At 40.7% G+C, this 17,201-nt stretch overlaps 1 protein-coding gene across 1 annotated transcript in view; it reads left to right on the top strand.

The window, feature by feature from the left end:
* Positions 1-17,201, top strand: part of rab26 (RAB26, member RAS oncogene family) — a 134,364-nt gene that overhangs the window by 73,677 nt on the left and 43,486 nt on the right. Inside the window, exon 5 of the mRNA XM_014158416.2 lies at positions 16,772-16,824. Coding sequence (XP_014013891.1) covers positions 16,772-16,824 — 53 coding nt within the window. The remainder of the gene's footprint in view (positions 1-16,771; positions 16,825-17,201) is intronic.

Raw genomic sequence — 17,201 nt, 5'->3', positions numbered from 1 at the left:
GATTGAATATGTCCGTAAACACACCAGCCAGCTGGTCTGCGCATGCTCTGAGGATGTGGCTGGGGATGCCGTCTGGGCCTGCAGCCTTGTGAGGATTAATACGTTTAAATGTTTTACTCATGTTGGCTGCGGTGAAGGAGAGTGAACGTAGAGAACAGTGATACAGTATAATGAACAGTGTGATACAGTGTAATGAATATAGAGAACAGTGTGATACAGTGTAATGTACGTGGAGAACAGTGACACAGTATAATGAACGTAGAGAACAGTGTGATACAGTGTAATGAACATAGAGAACAGTGTAATGAACGTAGAGAACAGTGTGATACAGTGTAATGAACATAGAGAACAGTGTGATACAGTATAATGAACGTAGAGAACAGTGTGATACAGTATAATGAACGTAGAGAACAGTGTGATACAGTATAATGAACGTAGAGAACAGTGTGATACAGTATAATGAACGTAGAGAACAGTGTGATATAGTGTAATGAACATAGAGAACAGTGTAATGAACGTAGAGAACAGTGTGATATAGTGTAATGAACGTAGAGAACAGTGTGATACAGTGTAATGAACGTAGAGAACAGTGTGATACAGTGTAATGAACGTAGAGAACAGTGTGATACAGTATAATGAACGTAGAGAACAGTGATACAGTATAATGAACGTAGAGAACAGTGTTATGAACGTAGAGAACAGTGTGAAACAGTGTAATAAACATTGAGAACAGTGTGAAACAGTGTAATGAACATAGAGAACAGTGTTATGAACGTAGAGAACAGTGTGATACAGTATAATGAACGTAGAGAACAGTGTGATATAGTGTAATGAACATAGAGAACAGTGTTATGAACGTAGAGAACAGAGTGATACAGTATAATGAAGGTAGAGAACAGTGTGATACAGTGTAATGAACATAGAGAACAGTGTGATACAGTATAATGAACGTAGAGAACAGTGTGATACAGTGTAATGAACATAGAGAACAGTGTGATACAGTATAATGAACAGTGTGATACAGTGTAATGAACGTAGAGAACAGTGTGATACAGTATAATGATACAGCATCTCTCTCTCTTCTTTCTCTCTCTTTCTCTTTCTTTATTTCCTTTCTTCTTATTTCCTTTATTCTGCCTACAAGCCTTCCATACTGCAGCTCTAATAGGAGACATGCTGCTAGTCTCTCTGATGGTCTCTGTCAGTGCTTTCTGGGCTGGGGAATGGAACTTTTATCATTACACTGCACCGGAGGAATAGAGTTGTCAGCTACACTGGTCTGTGAGCACGGTGTGAATGAGGGCTTGTAGACGCGTGCTTGTGCTTCTAATGCAGGCCAAACTGTGGGAGTCGGGCTTGATGTGGGGCCTGATGGAAGGCGTGGCACACACATGGATAGAGAGAGAAAAAGAAGATGAGGAAAGGATGGAACAAAGGGAAATTATTTAGCATTGTTGTTTATGTGTTCAGCCCACCATTAGAGTTGTCCTCTAAAGTCTTACTTCTCAGACGAATGTGGGATATTTGGAATAAAATCCAAATCAAGAATAAGAAACTATTGAAGTGATCGATAGAGATTAAGAGATACATGTAGTGGGCTGATTTGGAGTATCACAGTTTGGAGCGCACTCGGCACTGTCGCTGCATGATAAGTGTCCACCACTCCTCTCCTTTTCTGTCTCGTTGTCTCCATCTTTAGTTGCTCCTCTCCTCCCTAATGGCTGCCTATGCATTCTGCTCAACAGCAGCCCCAGGAGAAATATGTCATATCTCAGGGGGAGGGGGAGGGAGAGAGGGAGAGAGAGAGAGAGAGAGAGAGAGAGAACCAGAGCTTTACTATATTGGAAGTGAGTGGAGGATACTCAATGTTTTCTCACATTTCTGGACCCTCCAGCAGTGTATCCTCCTCTACTACCCTGCCTCTCATTTTCTCCATCACCCATGTTTATCTCCCATTCTCCTCTCATACTTTCTCTCTCTCACACACCTTCTCTTTCTCACCTTCTCTCACTTTCTCCCCCTCTCTCTCCTCTCCTCTCTCCATCACCAATCACCAATTATCTGAAGACAGCAGCTCCATTCAGAGGAATTAGGAATGCAGTTGTCACAGTGATTGATCCATTCTTTCCGTGATGGATGCCATCTAAACAAACACTCACCAGAAATCAGAATGTGTTATACAGGTGTATGATCTTAATATGATCGCCCTGTTGCAGGAGAACTTTCCTGCAATGCAGGAAACTTGTAGTGTATTTGAGGTTTAAAAAGGCTTTGGAAGTTTGTAATTTCAAATTTCAAATTTCAGACTTGATTTTCCCTTACAGATAATGTATTAGATAATGTATTAACCCCTACAAAAATGTCAATTTATTAAAATCCACATAATAATTCACATTTCCTGTTTCTGCAAGATTATTTTCCTGCTATAGCAAACTGGTTCAAATTAAGATCCTACATCTGTATATATATTGAAGTGATATCCCTTGAACTTTAAGGTGCTTATTTCTAATGCACGTTATTCTTTCTAAATAATATCGTAATCTGAAAATGAATTAATCAAAACTCATCAATACATTTTTGCTTGTTATTTCACATCCCTGAAAGCTGAAATATTGAAAGATGTTGGTAAAATGGGGATTAAGATTTGATTACGACTTCTTTGGATTAGTAGCGGTTATCAGAATGGGAAAAAGGATTGTTTTGTGAGGATGTTTCCATTATGAATTATGCTGATGATTACCTGTTGATATGCATGTGGGTGGTGATGACTTGGCACTTCTCAGAGTTCCAGACACAGGCAGGCAGGCAGGCACGTACACCCGACGCATGCACAGACAGATACACAGACAGTCAGACGGCAGCATTCTCTGCCTGTTTCACTGTGTCTCTTCTGGATCCTGGCATCCACTCACACACCCTTTATCACTGTCACCCCACCCTAGTCCCTCTTTAGGTAACAGAAAATGGGAATACAGCTGTCAGTATCAAGCGCAAAGCGTCCATCTATTCACAATGGACAGGGCTGGCTCATGGCTGGAATTTTACACTGGGTTGACTACAGGATGCTTGTCAGAAGTTTTTTTCCTTGGATGATTTAATGGCAATACATTGTTGTATGTGAGAATGTTAGATTAGCTGTGGCTGGCACCTGGCAGGTTATTTACAGTGGGTTGACTACAGGATGCTTGTCAGAAGTTTTTTTCCTTGGATGATTTAATGCCAATACATTGTTGTATGTGAGAATGTTAGATTATCTGTGTGTGTTGTGCAAATGATTACTGTTTGAACACCGACCTGCCACCGTTGGACATTTCCTTAATGTATCTTGAGACACCATTCCTCCCTTATAAAAATTCCCATTATTTAAAAATATTTAGATCCAAGCCTTAGAGGCTCCTGCCCTATATACAGTACATAGACATGGAAATACTGGTCACTTTAATAATGTATATGTACAGCTAAAGTTGGAAGTTTACATACACTTAGGTTAAAGTCATTGAAACTCATTTTTCAACCACTCCACAAATTTCTTGTTAACAAACTATAGTTTTGGCAAGTCGGTTAGGACATCTACTTTGTGCATGACTATCATGACACAAGGTGAAACCCAGATGCAGACACAGGAGGCAGATGTTTGGAGTCTTACAATATTTATTAATCCAATAGGGTAAGGCAAGAGAATGGTCGTGGACAGGCAAAAGGGTCAAAACCAGTTCAGAGTCCAAAAGGTACCAAAGGGCAGGCAGATTCAAGGTCAGGGCAGGCAGGATGATCAGGCAGGTGGGAAAGTAGTCCAGAGTCAGGCAGGGGTCAAAACCAGGAGGACTATCAAAAAGAGAAAATAAGCGACACCTGGAGGGGGTAGAGACAATAACAGGAACAGTGAAACAGATCAGGGCGTGACAATGACACAAGTCATTTTTCCAACAATTGTTTACAGACAGGTTATTTCACGTATAATTCACTGTATCATAATTCCAGTGGGTCAGAAGTTTACATACACTAAAGTTGACTGTGCCTTTAAACAGCTTGGAAAATGATGCCATGGCTTTAGAAGCTTCTGATAAGCTAATTGACATCATTTGAGTCAATTGGAGGTGTACCTGTGGATGTATTTCAAGGCCTACCTTCAAACTCAGTGCCTCTTTGCTTGACATCATGGGAAATTCAAAAGTAATCAGCCTAGACCTCAGAAAATAATTCTAGACCTCCACAAGTCTGGTTCATCCTTGGGAGTGATTTCCAAACGCCTGAAGGTACCATGTTCATCTGTACAAACAATAGCACGCAAGTATAAACACCATGGGACCACGTAGCCGTCATAACGCTCAGGAAGGAGACGCATTCTGTTTCCTATAGATGAACGTACTTTGTTGCGAAAAGTGCAAATCAATCCCAGAACAACAGCAAAGGACCTTGTGAAGATGCTGGAGGAAACCAGTACAAAGTATCTATATCTACAGTAAAATGAGTCCTATATCGACATAACCTGAAAGGCTGCTCAGCAAGGAAGAAGCCACTGCTCCAAAACCGCCATTAAAAAAGCCAGACTACGGTTTGCAACTGCACATGAGGACAAAGATCGTAGTTTTTGGAGAAATGTCCTCTGATCTGATGAAACAAAAATAGAACTGTTTGGCCATAATGACCATCATTATGTTTGGAGGAAAAGGGGGAGGCTTGCAAGCCGAAGAACACCATCCCAACCGTGAAGCACGGGGGTGGCAGCATCATGTTGTGGGGGTGCTTTGCTGCAGGAGGGACTGGTGCAATTCACAAAATAGATGGCATCATGAGGATGGAAAATTATGTGGATATATTGAAGCAACATCTCAAGACATCTGTCAGGAAGTTAAAGCTTGGTCGCAAATGGGTCTTCCAAATGGACAATGACCCCAAGCATACTTCCAAAATGGTTGCAAAATGGCTTAAGGACAACAAAGTCAAGGTATTGGATTGGCCATCACAAAGTCCTGACCTCAATCCCATAGAACATTTGTGGGCAGAACTGAAAAAGTATGTGCGAGCAAGGAGGCCACTAAACCTGACTCAGTTACACCAGCTCTGTCAGGAGGAATGGGCCAAAATTCACCCAACTTATTGTGGAAGGCTACCCAAAACGTTTGACCCAAGTTAAACAATTTAAAGGCAATGCTACAAAATACTAATTGAGTGCATGTAAACTTCTGACCCACTGTGAATATGATGAAAGAAATAAAATCTGAAGTTAATCATTCTCTCTACTATTATTCTGACATTTCACATTCTTAAATTAAAGTGGTGATCCTAACTGACCTAAGACAGCAAATTTTTACTAGGATTAAATGTCAGGAATTGTGAAAAACTGAGTTTAAATGTATTTGGCCAAGGTGTATATAAACTTCCGACTTCAACTGTATATACCATATTCTATTCTACTGTATTTTAGTCAATGCCACTTCAACATTGCTCATCCTAATATTTATATATTTCTTAACCTCTGGCCGTATGCGGGACGGACATCCAGCGGACATCCAGCGAAAAATCCTATCGCCATTAGCATAACGAAATGTAATATAATTTTTTTTCAAATATAGGACTATGTTATATCGTTTTATAGATACACCTCTCCTGAATCGAACCACGTTGTCCGATTTCAAAAAGGCTTTACAGCAAAAGCAAAACATTAGATTATGTTAGAGGAGTATATCGTAAAAGTAGCCACATAGCCATTTTCCGACCAACCACATGCATCACAAATAACCAAAAAACAGCTAAATGCAGCACTAACCTTTGACAATCTTCATCAGATGACACTCCTAGGACATCATGTTACACAATACATGCATTCTTTTGTTCGATAAAGTTCATATTTATATATAAAAACAGCATTTTACATCGGCGCGTGACGTTGACTAACTATTTTCCCTCAAATGCATCCGGTGAAACAGCGCTACAATTTACTAAATTACTATTCAAAAACATTTTTAAAATGTAATATTGTCATTCTAAGATTTATAGATGAATATCTCTTGAAAGCACCTGTAATGCCAGATTTAAAAATAACTTTACTGGGTAATCACACTTTGCGATAAAAGGGGATGCGATACTCAGAAAAATAGGCTACCGTTACAGGTCTGCGCCATCTTGGAACAATCGCATATCAAATCTACTCTTGTATACTATTGTCAATAATCCCTTACCTTTGATTATCTTCATCAGAAAGCACTTCCAGGAATCCCAGGTCCACAACAAATGTATTTTCGTTCGAAAAAGTTAATCCTTTATGTCCCAATAGCTTGTTCTTGTTAGCACGTTCTGAAGGCTGCTCCAAAAGTTCCGTCGGCCGCGGGACTCCTCTTTCAATAAAATTCATTTTTTTTTATTTTTAGGTTCGTTCAAACATGTCAAACGTTGTATAACATAAATCTTTAGGGCCTTTTTCAACCAGAGCTCCAATAAGATTCAAGGGGGACGATTGCATTGTCTTTCTAAACGTTTCGAAAGGGGAGGGTAGCCAGGGGCGCCGGCGTCATAATGGTGATGGCCCTCCTCATGTGACCACTTTCCACAGCCTCGCATTCTGTCAGTTTTCACAGTAGGAGACTCAAACCACTTTGTAAAGACTGGGAACATCTAGTGGAAGCAATAGGAAGTGCTCAATGAACCATTGCTCACGGTGTGATTTATAGGCAAAGTGATGAAGTTGAGTATGCAATTCAGAATTCCACATCCTGTTACGATCGGTCTCGGGGTTTTGACTGCCATATGAGTTCTGTTATACTCACAGACACCATTCAAACAGTTTTAGAAACTTTAGGGTGTTTTCTTTCCACAAGTATTAATTCTATGCATATCCTAGCTTCTGAGTTTGAGTAGGAGGCCGTTTAAAATGGGCACAAATTTTTTTCAAAAATCGCTGTAGCGCCCCCTATCCTAGGCGACCGTCAAGAGGTTAATTCCATTCTTTTACTTTTAGATTTGTGTGTATTGTTGTGAATTATTAGGCATTACTGCACTGTTGGAGCTAGGAACACAAGTGTTTCGCTACACCAGCAATAACATCTGCTAAATATGTGTATTTTACCAATAAAATTTGATTGAATTTGACTAGGAACACCTGGGAGCAACAGTTTACCAAACTTTAGTTCCCTCAACCTCCACCGGAACCTTCCCCTCTTCCTCCCACTGTTACAGGGGAGTTAATTTGACTGGAGAGGGTGAAGGAGAGGAGAGGAAATTCGTTTTTTTTGTCTGCTTCTCTCACTCTTCTGTTAGAGGCTGATAAAGACGGCTGCATTCAGACATGGTCTGTTTTGGTCTGTTCTGTTGTGGACTGTTCTGGTCTGTTGTAGTTTGTTTTGGTCTGGTCTGTTCTGTTCAAGGCTGTATATCACAGCTGCTTTATTCCAGTAGACAGACCCCCCCCCCTCCCCCCTCCCCACTGGTGGTGTGTAAAAAGCCATGGCTGTGTTATCAGTGAGAGGAATGGAGCAGGCTACGGCTTCATTCTCCCCAGCCATACGCTAATTATGCACCCTTCATGGAATTGTTCCCCCTCCCCACCCCCCAAAAACTGAAACAGAATAAAATAATTGAACCATAAATAAATTGGCCGTGAAATGCCATAGAGAGAAGTGGAGCGGGGCGGGGGGGTTGGATGGAAACATTCATTCCTAATTGTTTTGAGGAGAGGAGAGTCTAGCTAAGTTCTTGTGGAGCAATTTCTTGTAAACCCTTATGTGAGGTCAAAAGTTTGGACACACCTACCAGGGTTTCTTTAATTGTAGTATTTTCTACATTGTATAATAATAGTGAAGATATCAAAACTATGAAATAACACAGCTTTGCACACTCTTGGCATTCTCTCAACCAGCTTCATGAGGAATGCTTTTCCAACAGTCTTGAAGGAGTTCCCACATATGCTGAGCACTTGTTGGCTGCTTTTCCATCACTCTGCAGTCCAACTCATCCCAAACCATCTGAATTGGGTTGAGGTCAGGTGATTGTGGGGGCCAGGTCATCTGAAGCAGTACTCCATCACTCTCCTTCTTGGTCAAATAGCCCTTAAACAGCCTGGAGGTGTGTTGGGTTATTGTCCTGTTGAAAAAAGACAGATTTCTACCGAACTAATGTCCATTACTTGTGTTTCTTGGCCAAAGCAAGTCTCTTCTTATTATTGGTGTCCTTTAGTAGTGATTTCTTTGTAGCAATTCGACCATGAAGGTCTGATTCACACAGTTTCCTCCACACGGCTGATGTTGAGATTAGAGGTCGACCGATTTATGATTTTTCAATACCGATAATGTCACGGTTGTCTAACGGATCGGACCAAAATGCAACGTGTTCGCAGAGAGGAAAACACACTACTCAAAAGATAATAACCCACAAAACAGGAAGCGAAAAACCCCTACTTAAATATGATCTCTAATCGGAGGCAACGAGGATCAGCTGCCTCCAATTAGAGATCAACCCCAACATAGAAATAGAAAAACTAGAACTTAAACATAGAAATAGAAAACATAGAACAACCCAAAACACCCCCTGTCACACCCTGCCCTACTCTACTATAGAAAATGACATCTTACTAGGGTCAGGATGTGACATACCGATTATTGGAGGACCAAAACAATCCGATACCAATTAATCGGCTGATTTTTATATATATTTGTAATAATGACAATTACAACAATACTGAATGAACACTTTTATTTTAACTTAATATAATACATAAATAAAATCAATTTAGTCTCAAATAAATAATGAAACATGTTCAATTTGGTTTAAAAAAGGCAAAAAATCTGTGTTGGAGAAGAAAGTAAAAGTGCCATATGTGCCATGTAAAAAAGCTAACGTTTAATTTCCTTGCTCAGAACATGAGAACATATGAATGCTGGTGGTTCCTTTTAACATGAGTCTTCAATATTCCCAATTAAGAAGTTTTAGGTTGTAGTTATTATAGGAATTATAGGACTATTTCTCTCTATACCATTTGTATTTCATATTCCTTTGACTATTGGATGTTCTTATAGGCACTATTGTATTGCCAGCCTAATCTCGGGAGTTGATCGGCTTGAAGTCATAAACAGCGCTGTGCTTCAAGCATTGCTAAGAGCTGCAAGCAAACGCAGGAAAGTGCTGTTTGAATGAATGCTTACGAGCCTGCTGCTGCCTACCACCGCTCAGTCAGACTGCTCTATCAAATATCAAATCATAGACTTAATTATAATATAATAAACGCACATAAATACGAGCCTTAGGTCATTAATATGGTCCAATCCGGAAACTATAATTTCGAAAACAAAACGTTTATTCTTTCAGTGAAATTCGGAACTTTCCATATTTTATCGAACGGGTGGCATCCCTAAGTCTAAATATTGCTGTTTCATTGCACAACCTTCAATGTTATGTCATAATTATGTAAAATTCTGGCAAATTAATTACGGTCCTTGTTAGGAAGAAATGGTCTTCACACAGGTCGCAACGAGCCAGGCGGCCCAAACTGCTGCATACACCCTGATTCTGCTTGCACAGAACGCAAGAGAAGTGACACAATTTCCCTAGTTAATATTGCCTGCCAACATGAATTTCTTTTAACTAAATATGCAGGTTTAAAAAAATATTCTTGTGTATTGATTTTAAGAAAGGCATTTTTGTTTATGGTTAGGTACATTGGTGCAACGACAGTGCTGTTTTTGCGAATACGCTTGTTATATCATCACCCGTTTGGCGAAGTAGGCTGTGATTCGATGATAAATTAACAGGCACCGCATTGATTATTTGCAACACAGGACAAGCTAGTTAAACTAGTAATATCATCAACCATGTGTAGTTAACTAGTGATTATGTTAAGATTAATTGTTTTTTATGAGATAAGTTTAAAGCTAGCGAACAACTTACCTTGGCTCCTTGCTGCACTCGCATAACAGGTGGTCAGCCTGCCACACAGTCTCCTCGTGGAGTGCAATGTAATCGGCCATAATCGGAGTCCAAAAATGCAGATTACCGATTGTTATGAAAACTTGAAATTGCCCATAATTGCTGATTAATCGGTCGACGTCTAGTTGAGATGTGTTTGTTACTTGAACTCCTTGAAGCATATATTTGAGCTGCAATTTCTGAGGCTGGTAACTCTAATGAACTTATCCTCTGCAGCAGAGGTAACTCTGGGCTTTCCTTTCCTGTGGCGGTTCTCATGAGAGCCAGTTACATCATAGAGCTTGACGGTTTTTGCGACTGCACTTGAAGAAACTTTCAAAGTTCTTGACTGACCTTCATGTTTTAAGGAAATGATGGACTGTCATTTCTCTTTGCTTATTTGAGCTGTTCTTGCCATACTATGGACTTTGTCTTTTACCAAATAGGGCTATCTTCTCTATACCAAGGCAAAGGGTGGCTACTTTGAAGAATCTCAAATATAAAATATATTTTGATTTGTTTAACACCTTTTTGGTTACTACATGATTCCATATGTGTTATTTCATAGTTTTGATGTCTTCACTATTATTCTACAATGTAGAAAATAGTAAAAATAAAGAAAAACCCTTGACTGAGTGGGTGTGTCCAAACGTTTGACTGGTACTGTATATTTATACACTCACCAGACAGTTTATTAGGTACACCAACCTAGTACCGGACCCGCCTTTGCCTCCAGAACGTTATTCAGACCCCTTGACTTTTTCAACATTTTGTTACGTTACAGCCTTATTCTAAAATTGATTAAATAAATAAAAATTCTCATCAGTCTACACACAATACCTCATAATGATTATGTTAAAAATGATGTAAATAATATATTCACACCCTTTGCTATGAGACTCGAAATTGAACTCAGGTCAAATCAAATTGTATTAGTTACATGAGCCAAATACAACAGGTGTAGACCTTAGTTACGAGCCCCTAACCAACATTGCAGTTTCAAAAAATACTGATAAGAATAAGAGATAAAAGTAACAAGTAATTAAAGAGCAGTAGCAAAAAATAACAATATATACAGGGGGGTGCGGTACAGAGTCAATGTGCAGGGGCACCGGTTAGTTGAGGTAGTATGTACATGACCCACTCCAATTTGCATACCGCCCCAACAGATCCACAGATGATGCAATCTCTACTGCACTCCACACCACCCTTTCACATCTGGACAAAAGGAACAACTATGTGAGAATGCTATTCCTTGACTACAGCTCAGCGTTCAACACCATAGTGCCCTCAAAGCTCATCAATAGGCTAAGGACCCTGGGACTAAACACCTCCCTCTGCAACTGGATCCTGGACTTCCTGACGGGCCGCCCCAGGTGGTAAGGGTAGGTAACAACACATCCGCCCCGCTGATCCTCAACAAGGGGGCCCCTCAGGGGTGCTTTCTCAGTCCCCTCCTGTACTCCTTGTTCACTCATGACTGCATGGCCAGGCATGACTCCAAAACCATCATTAAGTTTGCCGATGACACAACAGTGGTAGGCCTGATCACCGACAATGACGAGAGACCCTATAGTGAGGAGGTCAGAGACCTGGCCGTGTGGTGCCAGGACAACAACATCTCACTCAACGTGGTCAACACAAAGGAGATGATTGTGGACTATAGGAAAAGGAGGACCGAGCACACCCTCATTCTCTTCGACGGGGCTGTAGTGGAGCAGATTGAGAGTTTGAAGTTCCTTGGTGTCCACATCACCAACAAACTAACATAGTCCAAGCATACCAAGACAGTTGTGAAGAGGGCACGACAAAACCTATTCCCCCTCAGGAGACTGAAAAGATTTGGCATGGGTCCTCAGATCCTCAAAAGGTTCTACAGCTGCACAAACGAGAGCTTCCTGACTGGTTGCATCACTGCCTGGTATGGCAACTGCTCGGCCTCCGACCGCAAGACACTACAAAGGGTAATGCGAACGGCCCAGTACATCACTGGGGCCAAGCTCCTGCCATCCAGGACCTCTATACTAGGTGGTGTCAGATGAAGGCCCTAAAAATTGTCAAAGACTCCAGCTACCCTAGTCATAGACTGTTCTCTCTGCTACCGCACGGCAAGTGGTACCGGAACGCCAAGTCTAGGTCCAAGAGGCTTCTAAACAGCTTCTACCCCCAGGCCGTAAGATTCCTGAACATCTAGTCAAATGGCTACCTAGACTATTTGCATTGCCCCCCCCATTCGCTGCTGCTACTCTCTGTTTATTATCTATGCATAGTCACTTTAATAACTACATGTACATGTTACCTCAATTACCTTTCATCACATTCACAGTGGGTCAGAAGTTTACATACACTCAGTTAGTATTTGGTAGCATTGCTTTTAAATTGTTGGGTCAAACGTTTTGGGTAGCCTTCCACAAGCTTCCCACAATAAGCTGGGTGAATTTTGGCCCATTCCTCCTGACAGAGCTGGTGTAACTGAGTCAGGTTTAGTGACCTCCTTGCTCGCACACACTTTTTCAGTTCTGCCCACAAATTTTCTATAGGATTGAGGTCAGGACTTTGTGATGGCCACTCCAATACCTTGACTTTGTTGTCCTTAAGCCATTTTCCCACAACTTTGGAAGTATGCTTGGGGTCATTGTCCATTTGGAAGAGCCATTTGCGACCAAGCTTTAACTTCCTGACTGTCTTGAGATGTTGCTTCAATATATCCACATAATTTTCCTACCTCATGATGCCATCTATTTTGTAAATTGCACCAGTCCCTCCTGCAGCAAAGCACCCCCACAACATGATGCTGCCACCCCCGTGCTCCACGGTTGGGATGGTGTTCTTGCAAGCATCCCCCTTTTCTTCCAAACATAACGATGGCCATTATGGCCAAACAGTTCTATTTTTGTTTCATCACACCAGAGGACATTTCTTCAAAAAGCACGATCTTTATCCCCATGTGCAGTTGCAAACCGTAGTCTGGCTTTTTTATGGCGGTTTTGGAGCAGTGGCTTCTTCCTTGCTGAGCAGCCTTTTAGGTTATGTCAATATGGGACTCGTTTTACTGTGGATATAGATACTTTTGCACCGGTTTCCTCCAGCGTCTTCACAAGGTCCTTTGCTGTTGTTCTGGGATTGATTTGCACTTTTCGCACCAAATTACGTTCATCTCTAGGAGACAGAATGCGTCTCCTTCCTGAGCGGTATGACGGCTGCGTGGTCCCATAGTGTTTATACTTGCGTGCTATTGTTTGTACAGATGAACGTGGTACCTTCAGGCGTTTGCAAATTTCTCCCAAGGATGAACCAGACTTGTGGAGGTCTACAATTTTTCTTCTGAGGTCTTGGCTATTTTCTTTTGATTTTCCCATGATGTCAAGCAAAGAGGCACTGAGTTTGAAGGTAGGCCTTGAAATACATCCACAGGTACACCTCCAATTGACTCAAATGATGTCAATTAGCCTATCAGAAGCTTCTAAAGCCATGACATAATTTTCTGGAATTTTCCAAGCTGTTTAAAGGCACAGTCAACTTAGTGTATGTAAACTTCTGACCCACTGGAATTGTGATACAGTGAATTATAAGTGAAATAATCTGTCTGTAAACAATTGTTGAAAAATTACTTGTGTCCTAACAGACTTGCCAAAACTATAGTTTGTTAACAAGACATTTGTGGAGTGGTTGAAAAACGAGATTTAATGACTCCAACCTAAGTGTATGTAAACTTCCGACTTCAACTGTAGCCTCGCTATTGTTATTTTACTGCTGCTCTTTAATTATTTATTACTTTCATTTCATTTTTTGTGGGTATTTTTCTTAAAACTGCATTGTTGGTTAAGGGCTTGTAAGTAAGCATTTCACTTGATTTGACACACATGCATACACACACACGATACCATAGACACTATACACACACGTACACATGGATTTTGTGTTGTAGATATGTGGTAGTAAAGTAGGGACCTGATGGCACACACTTAATGCGTTGTGAAATCTCTTGTGAATGTATTGTAATGTTTTTAAAATTGTATAACTGCCTTAATTTTGCTGGACCCCAGGAAGAGTAGCTGCTGCCTTGGCAGGAACAAATGGGGATCCATAATAAATACAAAATACAGTTGTGGGATGTCCTTTGGGTGGTGGACCATTCTTGATACGCTCGGGAAACAGTTGAGTGTGAAAAACCCAGCAGCGATGCAGTTCTTGAAACAAACCGGTGGGCCTGGCACCTACTACCATACCCCGTTCAAAGGCACTTAAATATTTTGTCTTGCCTATTCACCCTCTGAATGGCACGCATACACAATCCATGTCTCAATTTTCTTAAGATTTAAAAATCCTTGTTTAACCTGTCTCCTTCCCTTCATCTACACTGATTGAAATGGATTTAACAAGTGACATCAATAAGCGATCATAGCTTTCACCTGGATTCACCTGGTCAGTCTGTCATGGAAAGTTCTTAATGTTTTCTACATTACGTGTACAAAAGTGCTACTGATAGTGTGCGATGTACTGTGTGCATAAAAGGCGTTAGTCGTTTGTCAGCTCACTTGGACCCGCTTGACAAATGTCTTAGCTTCTCAAATGACAAAGTGGCACCTGAAAATGAGAAATGTTTGCAACCTGTGCAACTTATTGCGTGCATTTGTACCGTAGGGATGGCTTACATCTGACGGATGAGGGCAACGTCGTCTTCCTTGAGAGTTTAAGAGCTAGTTTCTCCACTGTTGTCTCCTCCTCTTTGAAGTCTATAAAAATGTGGGATGGACCTCTCTGTTTGTAAGAAGGGAGCGGCATTCTCTTCGATTTATTTATAAAGCAATCGTTCAGAGACTCCCTTCATATGTAACTTCATTAATTAAGTTAAGAATCATAAGTTAACAAACCCGTTTTCAGGAATGAATAACGCTAGAGATCCCTTAAGTCTCCACAATTTGGGAAAATCTGCATCGTTTTTTTTGCCCCTAATTTGTGGAACAATCTGCAGAGTTCACTGCAGCTAGATGTGCTGGTGCCACTCAGGCAGTTTTAAATTATTAATTGAGGACCTCTATCTAGTTGAATGTGATTGCTTTGATTAAATATGTTTATTTTGTTATTGTATGCTGAATTATATTGTCTCATACACATATGTGTATGTTTTATTATTATGTTTTTATTGTAATATATACAGGGCTCTCTTGTAAAATAGATATTTAATCTCAATGTGACTCCCTGTTTAAATAAAGGTTAAATAAAATAAAAGACGTGCAAAGTAGTACTAGTACACGTCACACTCCCTGTCTCTTGCCATTCAACAATGCTCAATGAACCCAAAGGCTCTTTTCAGAGACACCTAATAAATGATAATAAACACAGTGTGTTGGCGTGTGCACACCGGTGGGTGTGTGTTGGGAAAAAATCTATACACGCAAGTGAATGGTCAAAATTCTCCGGTAGGCGAACCCAGGGCCTTCAAATCCCAGGATGGTGACGCAAACCGTTACACTTCAAACACTGTTATACTGTAGATACATTAACTTGACAATCTCTTTAAATGGACAGTCTGGTGATGTCAGGACACGTTTGTTCCACAATGTCTTTGTTCATTCACTCAGTACATTGAACGTTTATGTCTCTTGCTTGTTAAAATTACTTTTTCTTTAACAGTTGATTTTACAACATAGCTAACCAAGTTAGCAAGCATTGTGTTTTTCTTTTGACTGCGCACAGGTCCCGCAAGCAAGCAAGGATGATGTTTTACCTAGATGCTTTGTGTGGATGGCGACTTCTGGAACACGTTAAAAAGTAACTTGACACTGTGTTGATCAGTCAGCACAAAGTTGAATTATAATGACAAGAAGAAAATTGCATAATTAATGCATAAGGTTAGGGCTAGAATTTGCTCTGGATCTTCTAACAGTGGCGCGTCTGTTCTGGTGTGTGCATGTATTATAAATTAGCAGCATGGCAGTTTTCCCAAAGTTCCCAAGTTTGGTGTATCTAACTGGCTATAATAGCAGCCAAGGACGTCCGCTATCTTATTTGTTTGTGCTCTGATTACACACAAGTTTCCTGGTCTGCAGTTTACACAGATGATTTCAGCCATATGCGCTCTAAGATTCGGCTGAAAAGATGTTAGCATTGACAGAAATGCTACAAAAAGGTAGCATATCAATGGTTTTTATTGGACTGAAATGTGCACGTGAGCGGTTAAACTGTGAATTTAATAAAAACTGTTGCACATACAAACGTATTTAGTCTAAATGGATCAAAGTCTAATTGTCCCTGTATTGATGCCGTAGCCTCATTTTAATCCAACGTCTAGAATTTGAGCTAGGTTTGGGTCCAAACATTTCTGACGTTCCTAATGCTAACCACCCTGAGGCGAAGATTGTGTTGTGTACCTCCAAGTTCATTTGTGAATTTTCATCGACATTGGTGTCATAGTGGCTTAGATATGACGGTAGGGGATTTAACATTGAGCTTCAACCAATGCATACTATAGTTGCTTATGTAAAGGCTGTCATGTCACTATTGTGTATTGACTTCGGAGGTGGAAGTGCCATTATGAATGTTATGTATTGATGAATGATGCTATATCACTGTGGTACAGGCCATCAGTGGGCTTTGTTTCACTGTGGTTGAAACGTGATCATTCTGGCTCGGCTGATTACATATTCAGAATTTCCAACCGCAGATAGACGGTCAGGTTCTTCACTATTCTATATTCTGTTCTAATTTCATGACATTGTGCCAAATATGTATGATCAATTTAAAAGGTTTTAAAATGGAAGTTTTCCGTTGATTGACTTTTACTTTCTGTCAAGTCTTATCATAGTGATTCTAGTGGACGCCATTCGTAGATAGCCTGTTTATATGCTCTGTGTCTGTGATCTCTCCCCAGCTCTCCTCTTGCTCTACGATGTCACTAACAAGGCCTCCTTTGACAACATCAAGGTAAGACTTGGTTGGGTGCCAAGTCCCGTCTGTGGGACAGATCTTTAACACTGCATAAAGGTTCTCCTTTTCTTAATCTTTCCCACCTCTATATATCTGGCATTGTCTAACCTGCGTCATCTATGGAACGCCGTTTGGGTCTTTGCAAAGTTCCATAGTCATCCCTCCATTCTCTTCACTTCCTTTATTTCTCTTTCATTGACCTCTATGTCCTCCCTCCTCTACCGTCTCCTTCCATTTCTCCCTTACTGTCCATCCTATTCAATCCCTTCCTCCTTCCTCCATTTCTGCCTCATCTAAGTGCCGCGTTCGCTTTCTCCCTCTATTTCTTTCCACCTGTGTGATGTGAGGTGACGTGTGACGAGCTGTTACCATAA

This window comes from Salmo salar, chromosome ssa19, assembly GCF_905237065.1.
Source record: "Salmo salar chromosome ssa19, Ssal_v3.1, whole genome shotgun sequence".
Taxonomy (NCBI): domain Eukaryota; kingdom Metazoa; phylum Chordata; class Actinopteri; order Salmoniformes; family Salmonidae; genus Salmo; species Salmo salar.
Note: the sequence above shows the minus strand (reverse complement) of the source record. Positions and strands in the feature narration are given on the sequence as shown.